Below are 10,775 nucleotides of genomic sequence, written 5' to 3'. Positions count from 1 at the left end.
GAGTTCTTTTGGTCTGTGCTTTCTGGCATGTGTCATTTTATGAGGATTCACCCTTCTCCCTACTGATTGATTCTCTCCTCTACCACTGCTTGTGATGTTCTATTCGCCACTCAGTTCTGGGCTTTATGGTTATCTCATCAATCAGTCAGCTGCTAAGTCATCCTATAAGCAGCTTTTCACTCAGAGTCAGATGTCTTGTCCATCAACGACTTGGTGCATCATTTACTTTATTTCCCACAAAAGGGGTCAAGGAGCCTGGTGCCAGTGGTTCATGCCCGTCATTCTAGCTAATCAGGAAGCTGAGATCTGAGGACTGAGGTTAGATGCCAGCCTGGGCAGATAAATCAGAGAGACTAGTACCTCCAATTTACCAGCAAAAAATCCAGAAGTGAAGCTGTGGCTCAGTGGTAGAGCATCAGCCTTGAGCAGAAAAAGATAAAGAAGAGTGAGTACCCAGAGCTGAGTGCTTGGTGGCTCATGCTTATAATCCTAGGAGGCTGAGATCTGAGGATCACAGTTAGAAGCTAGCTGGGGCAGGAAAGTCGATGAGACTCATCTTCAATAAACTAAAAGTGGTAGTACTCAGAGAAAAGCTGGAAGTGGCACTACAGCTCAAGTGGCAGAGTGCTAACCTTGAGACAAAGAAGCTCAGGGACAGCAGCCAGGTCCTGAGTTCAAGCCCCAAACACACAAAAAGAATGTCCAGACACATATACACCCATACATACAAATAGAGGGTAACAGGAAAAGAAGAAAAGAAAAAGAAAGAAAGGAGTCCAGAATGAGGCATATTTCTGAGAGGAATACGGAAGCTGGTCTGGGCACACAGGCTGATCCAGGAGGACAGGAAACTGGTCACAGCTGGAGCCAGAAGATCAGATGGGACTGGATCTAATCAGAGCAGAAGGGTCAGAGGCCCAAGTCCAGTCCTGGGCATTTTGGCTTCTCCTGGCCTCTTGCCTTCATCCTGCCAGGCATTTAGGACTTGTTTCTGGACACAAGGTAATTTATAGTAAGATGGCATTTGGAGTCACAGTGCTCACCCCAGGTTCATCCCAGGGCAGAGTCTCATAGGAAGGGGACTTGTACAGGGGCAGCATTTGCGTCTGGGGTCAGGGTTTCTGGGCTGGACTTTGCGCCTAGCACTAGAGCCAGAGTCCTGCCATGGGGCTAAGCTCTGGTAGAAGCCTATTTCTGAGGGCAGGTGAGCTGTAGTGAGGGGAATTAGGACAAGCACCCCTAGTCTGGGGTCCATGAGAGAGGAGTTTAGTGGGTGTAAAAGCTTTCTGTAACTGTTGTGTGTCTCCTGTCAAAAGAATGGACAAAGGGGATCCATATGGGAGTAGGGGTCATACCCATGCACAGGGGAGATGGGAAGGTCTTTGACCAGTCCAGGGAATGCTCCCATGCTTCATTCAGTGCTCTTCTCATCAGCAGTCCTCTCCTTTCTGACACTGAGTAGAATATTCTGGAACAAGAGGAAAACAGGGTTGACTCACTGGGCTTGTTTGAGTACCAGGACCTGCCTCTCCCCCCCCCCCTCCCAAACCCGCCACCCCTTTTTTCCAGTCCCTTCCAGGTTCACAGGGTAGCAAGAATCATATGCATATTGCATATATATGATATGTATGTATATGTGTGTGTGTGTCTGTGTGTCTGTGTCTGTGTATGTGTGTGCTCTCTTACTGAGATGTGAACTCAGGGCCTTAAACTCAGTGACTGTCCCTTAGCATTTTCACTCAAGGCTGGTGCTCTTTCTCTACAGCTCCACTTCTGACTATTTTTTTTTTTTTGCCAGTCCTGGGGCTTGAACTCAGGGCCTGGGCTCTGTCAGGCAGAGCCAATCTGTACTCAAGGCTATCACTCTACCACTTGAGCCATAGTGCCACTTCTGGCCTCTTCTGTTTATACGTACTGAGGAATCAAACTCAGGGCTTCATGCAGGCTAGGCAAGCACTCTACTAATAAGCCATATTCCCAGCCCTCTGGCTTAAAAAAATAGTTAATTGGAGATAAGAGTTTACTGCACATGCTGGTTTTGAACTCTAATCCTCACATCTCAGTCTTCTATCCTGCCAGTCAGTGCCTAACTTTCAGCTTTTTTGGTGGTGAATTGGAAATAAGAACCTCATGGACTTTCCTGCCCAGGCTGGCTTCTAACCAAATTCTCAGCTCTCAGCATCCTGAGTAGCTAGGATTACAAGAGGGAGCCACCAGCATTTGGCTCCATCCCTTTTTTCAAAGATGGCTTCCTTGGATCCACCTCTGCCCCGAGAACATGAAAATGACAGGTGTGCCCTTGTGACTCAGTGGTCTTGTTTCTCAAAGCCCCACTCTGGCCATAGCCCTAGGCCTACCATCACTGAGCAGGAATGGGAGAGGGCCTCACTTTGAAGAGCTCTGAAGAGCTTGGGCTGTGAAGGCCCACGATCTTAATAAACACTAATTAGATCTGGCCACACCTAGAAGCCTAAGGGAGAGCCTGCCTCCAGACTGGACCACGTGAGCAAGAATCTGAAGCTCTCTCCTCAACTCCTGACTAGCAGAACCTCTGGCTCCCAAATATTCTAACCCCACCTTGGCCCCACCCTGCTACTGGTTAGGCAGGGTTCACTGCCAAGGATCCTCCTTAATTACAGGTAGGTGTGTGTGTGTGTGTGTGTGTGTATGTGTGTGTGTGTGCATACACAAGTGCAGATGCATGCACCAGTACTGCTTGAACTCAAGCTCTGGGCACTGTCCCTTAGCTTTTTCTGATCAGAGCCAGTGCTCTACCACTTGAGCTACAGCTCCACTTCTGGCTTTTTGGTGGCCGTTGAAGGTAAGAGCCTCACAGATTTTCCTGGCTGGCTGGCTTTGAACTGAGATCTTCAGATTTCAACCTCCTGAGTAGCTAGGATTATAGATATAAGTCACCAGTGCCCATCCTTAATGAAGAGGAGAAAATAGGTATTAGCCAAGAGTTTGCATGCTATTGGTGACATAGCCAGGAAGGCAAAGCTGTCCCTATTTTATAGATGAGGAAACTGCAGCTCAAGTTGGGCCAATGACTAAGGAAGGCAGAATGCTACACATGACTCGAGACATCTCTGTCCTGCTGAGTAACTAGGGAGGCAACGTGACCTTTGCTGCATGCAGGCCAAGCCCAAAGGTACAGAGAAGGCCAGGGTCCCTATGTGCTGGCTGCCTCCACACTGGGCTACGCAGGAGTTGGGAGAGGGAATCAGCTGACTGGTGAGCCATGGTGACTTGCATCTGAACAATGCTATGTTCTCTCTTGTGAAAAGGCAGCACCTGTCTAATAAGGTTGCAAAGCTGCTCTTCAGAGCCAGTGTCCTTGTCATGGCAAGAACTGGGGTATCCCCTCCATGGTGTGCCTGACCTCAGTAGCTGTCCCCGGTTTCAGGCCCATAGTGCAAAAGCAACTTCAAAGATGTGTTTGCTGGGTGGCAGTAGCTCATGCCTGTAATCGTAACTACTCAAGAGGCTGAGAACTGAGGATCATAGTTCAAAGCCAGCTTGGGCAGGAAAATGAGACTCATATCTCTAATAAACTACCCCCTCTTCAATAAAAAGCAAGAAGTGTAGCTGTGGCCTAAGTGGTGGAATGCTAGCTTGAACAAGAGAATCTTAGGGACAGTGCCCCTGCTCTGAGTAAAGCCCCAGGACTGACACACATACACAAAAATTGTCTTTGCTGGACACTGATGGCTCATACCTGTAATCCTAGCTGTTCAGGAGCCTGAGATCTGAGGATTATGGTTATTCAAAGACAGCTAAGACAAGAAAATCTGTGAGACTCTTATCTTCAATTAACCACCAAAAACTTAGAGGTGGGGCTCAAGTGGTAGTACTCCAGCCTTGATGAGAAGAACCAAATGACAACTTGAGGCCTCAAGTTCAAGCCCCAGTACCAACACACACACACACACACACACACACACACACACACACACACACACACACACACACACACACACACACACACACCCTGTTTTTACTAAGATCTTTGAATTAATCAAAATGCCCTGCCAAGCACCAGTGGCTCATACTTCAATCCTAGCTACTGAGGAGGCTGAGATCTGAGACTTTCAATTTGAAGCCAGCAGAGGTAGGAAAATCCATGAGACCCTTAATCTCCAATAAATTACAAAAAATGGGGGTGGGGCAGAAGTGGAGCTGTGGCTTATAGTAGAATATATAGCTCATGGAGGCTGGGAATGTAGTTTAGTGGCAGAGTGTTTGCCTAGCACGCATGAAGCCCTGGTTCAATTCCTCAGTACCACATACACAGAAAAAGCCAGAAGTGGCCCTGTGGCTCAAGTGGTAGAGTGCTAGCCTTGAACAAAAGAAGCTCAGTGCCCAGGCCCTGAGTTCAAGTCCCAGGACTGGCCAAAAAAAAAAAAAAAAAAAGCTCACAACAGCAACCAGGATCATAGTTCGAACCCCAAGATGGGCACAGGAAAAAAAAGCGTGACTAGGCCATACTGGGAGCTCTGGCTAGCAGTCTGGAGCTCCTATGCATTGTCACTAGGGACATACAGTACCCAGGTTTGGGGGGTTTGGCAAAACTGTCATACCCCAGAACACTCAGCCTCCGAACCTCTGCGACTGGAAATATCCAGAGCTGACCTCTCCTGCCCAGCTTCAGCTCTACTTCCAGTCGCTGTGCTTCATAAAGTTCTTAGGCCATGGGGCAAGGGGGCTCCTCACTGTGACCAGGGCAGTGTATAGCCTTGGGATGCCCCACCCAGACTCTTCCTCCCAGGTACCTGCACTGACTCATCCACCCAGCATCCTCCTGGCCTGGTGAGGGCCCAGCGCCCATACCAGGAGCATCTATAAAAGCCTGCTAGTCCGGTCCCCAGTATCCTACTTGTCACTGCTTGCATTTGAACCATGTTCGGAGGTTTGGGGAAGCTGGCGGCCGAGGGCCTGGCTCACCGAACTGAGAAGGCCACTGAGGGAGCTGGTAAGATCTGGGCTTCTTTCTACTTGGCGAGGTAGGGGCAGACTCACCTGGGCCCATGGAAAGCTGGTGACAACACATGGGTGAAGGATTTGGAGGCGATTGGGGCCCCATTGGGACCTTTGGTGGGCAATCTTCATCAAAAGAGGGAGGTACTGGGGACCTAGCGACTGAGAGGGTGACTCAGGAGAAGCCAGTGAAGTCTTGTGCCCGAGCAGGCTTACTTCCCTGGGTCACCTGCACGAACCTGCTCAGGGGCTGTGAGTGTTGAGGGTTAGGAGGAAGACCAGGCCTGAGGGGAGTGTTCGCCCCAGGTACTAAGAGCTGGAGACTTAGAGCCTTCTCTTTGGAAACCTGGAGAGACTTCCCTCCAATCTGCCTATTCTGGAGCTGGAATATAGCTTAGTGGTAGAGCACTTACCTAGGATATGCAAGGCCTTGTGATTTTTCTTTTTGCCAGTCCTGGGGCTTGAACATAGTGCCTGGGCACTATCCCTTAGCTTCATTTGCTCAAGGCTAGCACTCTACCACTTGAACCACAGCACCGCTTCTGGCTTTTTCTGTTTATGTGGTACTAAAGAATGGAATCCAGGGCTTCATACATGCTAGGCAAGCACTCTACCACGAAGCCATATTCCTAGCCCAGGCCTTGTGATTTTTTTTTTTTGGTCCAGTCGTGGGGCCTGAACTCTGGGCCTGGGCACTGTCCCTCAGCTCTTCAGCTCAAGGCTAGTGCTCTACCACTTGAGCCACAGCGCCACTTCCGGCTTTTTTCTTTTTGCTTATGTGGTGCTGAGGAATCGAACCCAGGGCCTCAGGCATGCAAGGCAAGTGCTCTACCACTGAGCCACCTTCCCAGCCCCGTGATTTTTATTTTTTAATTTCAGTACTGGTGCTAGCGCTTGAATTCAGAACCACATGCTCTCACTCGGCTTTTTTGTTTAAGGCTGGTGTTCTACCACTTGAGCCACAATCCACTTCTGGCTTTTTGCTGGTTAATTGAAGATAAAAGTTACATGAACTTTTCTGGGCTGGTTTTGCACTGTGATCTTCAGATCTCAGCCTCTTGAGTACTAGGATTATTGGTGTGAGCCACCAGAGTCTGGCAGTTGATTTTATTTTTTAATTTTTATTTTGTTTTGCATTATGAAATGACACAAAACATACACAAAAACCTGCCTCTTCTATCTAGTCTATGCAGCCAAAGGAGGCCAGATTTTACTTTTTACCATAAAGTTAAAGCTTCAAAGATTCACTTATTACAAAAGCACAGAGTCTGTGCCTGTTCAAAGTCTGAAAGGACATTTCCATTCTTCTGGGAACCCAGGACCTGGCTTTGTGTGAGGTGAATGGCCAGGGGCGGCATGTGGCAGCTCATGCAAGTTCCACTGGTGGGATGTGATGGCAAAAATGCTGTGCTGAACTTTCTGTTCTTTAGACAGCTGCAGACACACCTGCCCTTTTATTTTCAATCTGTGAGTGGTACAGACCTCTTTTTATCCTCCACTAGCACCTCTGAGGTGTAGTTTTCTTTCATTATTATTATTTTTCGTGTGTGTGTGTGTGTGTGTGTGTGTGTGTGTGTGTGTGTGTGTGGACTCAAATCCTCTTGCTTTCCTTAGCTTTTTTACTCAAAGCGATTGTACTACCACTTGAGCAACATCTCCATTTCCAGCTTTTTGGTGGTTAATTGGATATAAGAACCTCACAGAGGGCTACGAATGTGGCTTAGTGGTAGAGTGCTTGTCTAGCATGCATGAAGCCCTGGGTTCAATCTCTCTCCCTCAGTACATAAACAGAAGAAGCAAGAAAGACAGAAAAAGCACTGTGGCTCAAGTGGTAGAACACTAGCCTTGAGCACAGAGAGGCTCAGGGATAGAGCTCTGGCCCTGAATTCAGTCCCCAGGAATGACAAAACCAGAAACAAAACCAAAAAACAGAACCCTCATAGGCTGGATGCTGGTGGATCATGCCTGTAATCCTAGCTACTCTGGAGGCTGAGATTTAAGAATCTCTGTTCAAAGATAGCCAAGGCAGTAAAGCCTAGCTTATCTCCAGTTAACTAGCAAAAAGCCAAAAGTGGAGCTATGGCTCAAGTGGTAGAGCACTAGACGAGCCAAACAGTTCAGGGACAGTACCTAGGCCCTGACATTAGTCCCCAAGGCTGTGCACATATGTATACACACCACACACACACACACACACACACAGAGCCAGCTTGGGCTGGCTTTGAACTGCAACCCTCAGATCTCAGTTTCAACCTTCTGAGTAACTAGGATTTCAGGCATAAGGCTGTAATTTTTGATTTTTATTTTGTTTTGCACTATGAAATGACACAAAACATACACAAAAACCTGCTTCTTCTATCTAGTCTATGCAACAAAGGGAGGGTAGATTTTTACTTTTCACCCTAAAGTTAAAGCTTCAAAGATTCGCTTATTACAAAAGCACAGAGTCTGTGCCTGTTCAAAGTCTGAAAGGACATTTCCATTCTTCTGGGAACCCAGGACCTGGCTTTGTGTGAGGTGACTGGCCAGGGGCAGCATGCGGCAGCTCATGCAAGTTCCACTGGTAGGAGGCGGTGGAACCTGGCTTCTGTTTTTCCTTTTTTAACAGATGAAAAACTCACAGTAGAAAAGTTCTGACTCCCAAATCATTCAATTCTAGCACATTATCCCCCACCCTTCCCCACAAAAAAGAAAACAATATAGAGACCCTATGGTGTTCAGGGAATTCCTTTATCCTGATAACTTGCTTGGGGTGGTGGGGGGAGAGTTGGTTTCTTTGTAAGAGGCGTGGGAATGAGGCCAAGGCCAAGGCAGGACAGCCAGCTCATCCTGAGAGGCGTGGTGGCTTGGTAAATACACCCAACTTGGCTCAAGTGTCCAGCTGGCAGAAGCCAACCCTGGCCTCCAAGTCCTGTAAGGCTGTGGGGCATGGAGGGCTTGTGTCCTCAGGCTGACCAGGTCATCTACAGCAGCCAGGCTTCTTGGGTCTTTATAGAGAGCCAGCTGGGGGCTTATCCTGAGTCATTTTGACCTGGCTGTGGGGTGGGGTGGGCAGCAGGCTGACACTGGCTCTCACTCAATTTATCTCTCCTATTCAGTTCATGCTGTGGAGGAAGTGGTAAAGGAGGTGGTGGACCACGCCAAGGAGGCTGGAGAGAAAGGTATGGACACTGAAGTTGGAGAGAGGAAGGAGGGCTGGATGGGGGAAAGAAAGAAGAGATGGCGGAAGGAAGCAGAGAGGAAAGGAAAGAAGAAGAAAAAGGGAAAAGAAAAGGCTAAGGCCTAGGGCCAGGGCTCTGGTGGCTCATGTCTGCAATCCTAGCTACTCAAAGAGGCTGAGATCTGAGGATTTTGGTTCAAAGCCAGCCAGGGTAGACAGATTTGAGAGACCCATGTTTCCAACTAACCAGAAAAATGCTGAAGTGGAGGGGTGGCTCAGGTGGTAGAGTAACAGCCTTGAGTAGAAGTAAACAAGGCCCTGAGTTCAAGCACCAGTAATGGCACACACGTGCGTGCGCATAGACATGCACATGCACGCAAAGGCTAGGTGTAGCTCAAGGGTGTACTGTTTACCTAGCATGTATGAGAGGGTTCCTTTCTCAGTGAGAGGACAGAAATCAATGAGAGACACAATCAAGCAGGGAAATAGGGAGGAAGAAAGAAAGGAAAACTAGGTGCTGAAGCCAACCCCTTTTTATCCCAACTAGGTCAAGTCTTGTCCCTATAGTGCATCCCTTCAGTTGGCATGTAATTATTTATGCATGCAATTATTATGCAGACCACACCTTGTGTGAGGTTCCTTCCTGGTAGTCCTCTCTGTGGAATGGTATGATAAGGTCTGAACAGCAGCACACAGAGACCGAATAATTAAATATATAAGTATGTATTTGTGTAACTATGTGTGTATGTGTGTGCTGTGGTTTGGACAGTGTAAATAAATCATGTGGTACTTTATTCTTTATATCCAAATAGAATTATAGCCAGACACTGCTGGCTTACCCCTGTAAATCCTAGCTACTCAGAGGCTGAGGTCTGAGTTTAGCCAGTTCAAAGCCAGCATAGGCAGTAAAGTCTGTGAGTCTCTTATCTCTAGTTAACTAGTAGAAAGCCCAAAGTGGAGGTGTAGCTCCTGTGGTAGAGTGCTAGCCTTAGGCAAAAAAAGCCAAGCATAAGGACCAGAGTTAAGCTCCAGGCCTCCCCCACCCTCCAAATTGAAGAAATGTAATTTGTTAGGGAAATAAAACTCAATCAAATTCATTCTGCCAGAAGCCCTTTTTTCTTAGTCCTCTTGGGTCTGTTCTAAGGGCAGATCCCATGAGACATCACGGTGACCCTTGTTTAGACGGTGGCTAACTCAGCCACACTTTGTTTTTCTTCCCCACAGCCATCGCTGAAGCTTTAAAGAAAGCCCAAGAGTCAGGGGAGAAAGTGGTGAAGGATGTCACTGAGAAACTGACCCACACTGTCACTGACGCCGTCACCCATACAGCAGAGGGCCTGAGCAGACTGGGACAGTGAGTCCGTGCCGCTGGGGCTAATCCTCCCAAGTGTCAATAAAGAGTCATGAAGCCTATACACAGAGTGCTGGATTCATTTCTAACTGGATGGAACCACTAGGCAATCCCTCCTCTGCTGGAGGGGGAGATGGCAGCATGCGGTGGGATAGCCTCCCAATCAGATGCTTATCTATCACTCCAAGATTTCTCCTGTTCACCGAGAAGCTTGAATTGTTCACGTGCTTGCTTGCTACTTTCTGTCTCCTGTCTCTCCCTCTACCCTCATCCCATTCATTTCTGTTTCCTCTTCCTCGTTCCCCTTCCTCCTTTCATTCTAAATTTGTGCTCTACCACTGAGCTATATCCCCCCATATTGCTTCATGAAAGCCTTTAATTAGTTTGTTTGTTTTGTACTAGTCCTTTAGGGCCTAGACTAGTGCTCTACCATTTGTGCCATAACTCCACTTCTAGTTTTTGGTGGTTAATTGAAAATAAGCGTCTCATGGACTTTCTGCCTGGGCTGGTTGCAAACTTCTATCCTCAGATATTAGCCTCCTGAGTAGCTAGCATTACAGGTGTGAGCCACCAGCCATGGAAACCCAGTGAGAAACCATAATTGACATAATTGAGTGCATTGATATCCCCAAAAAGGACCAGAATCTGTCTAGCATATTCTTCTCATTTTTCTTGCAAGTTCTTGGAGGACTAAGAAAATGGACCAACCTATTAAGAGTTTGGCTTTAGGCTGCCTCATCTGAAAGAGGCTCAGATGACTTCCTTCCTTCTTTCCTTCCTTCCTTCCTTCCTTCCTTCCTTCCTTCCTTCCTTCCTTCCTTCCTTCCTTCCTTCCTTTCCTTCCTTCCCTCCCTCCCTCCCTCCCTCCCTCCCTTCCCTTCCCTTCCCTTCCCTTCCCTTCCCTTCCCTTCCCTTTCTGTCTTTCTTTCTTTCTTTCTTTTCTTTCTTTCTTTTCTTTCTTTCTTTCTTCCTTTCTTCCTTTCTCTTTCTTTCTTTCTGTGCACACACATGCATCCAGTGGGGCTCTATCCCTTAGCCTTTCTATTCAAGGCTGGTGCTCTATCACTTGAGCCATACCTCCACTCCTGGCTTGATGGTTAATTGAATAAAAAACCTCATCTGCAGAGAACTGTCATATTTGACCTAGCTGGTAGTCAGGAATACTCCACAACCAAGATGTCTTCATTTGTCTAACAGGCCCAATAAAAACCTGTGAAGGAAAAGCTGAAATGTCCGTAGGGGCTTTGAACACTAACACCTGGAGATCACATTCTTGAAGACTGCTGT

At 47.6% G+C, this 10,775-nt stretch overlaps 1 protein-coding gene across 1 annotated transcript; it reads left to right on the top strand.

Moving 5' to 3' along the window:
• The first annotated feature begins 942 nt into the window (after window positions 1–942).
• On the top strand, window positions 943–9,550 carry Fam25a (family with sequence similarity 25 member A). Its single transcript, XM_042690349.1, has 4 exons — window positions 943–1,002; window positions 4,769–4,972; window positions 8,076–8,138; window positions 9,362–9,550. Exons 2-4 carry the CDS (start codon window positions 4,900–4,902, stop codon window positions 9,493–9,495), a joined length of 270 nt encoding a protein of 89 aa, XP_042546283.1. The 5' UTR covers window positions 943–1,002; window positions 4,769–4,899; the 3' UTR covers window positions 9,496–9,550.
• Window positions 9,551–10,775: the final 1,225 nt, after the last annotated feature.

The sequence above is a fragment of the Dipodomys spectabilis genome, unplaced genomic scaffold (genome assembly GCF_019054845.1).
Source record: "Dipodomys spectabilis isolate Male_0828 unplaced genomic scaffold, ASM1905484v1 ptg000136l, whole genome shotgun sequence".
In the NCBI taxonomy this organism is placed as follows: Eukaryota; Metazoa; Chordata; class Mammalia; order Rodentia; family Heteromyidae; genus Dipodomys; species Dipodomys spectabilis.
This window is presented reverse-complemented; position numbering and strand designations above follow the sequence as displayed.

Excerpts from the sequence above, each read along its gene's own strand:
- Fam25a (XM_042690349.1), top strand. The coding sequence starts at position 4,900 with ATGTTCGGAGGTTTGGGGAAGCTGGCGGCCGAGGGCCTGGCTCACCGA. Across the intron at positions 4,973-8,075 it reads GAAGGCCACTGAGGGAGCTG|TTCATGCTGTGGAGGAAGTG; the intron begins GTAAGATCTGGG and ends TCTCCTATTCAG. Across the intron at positions 8,139-9,361 it reads CAAGGAGGCTGGAGAGAAAG|CCATCGCTGAAGCTTTAAAG; the intron begins GTATGGACACTG and ends TCTTCCCCACAG.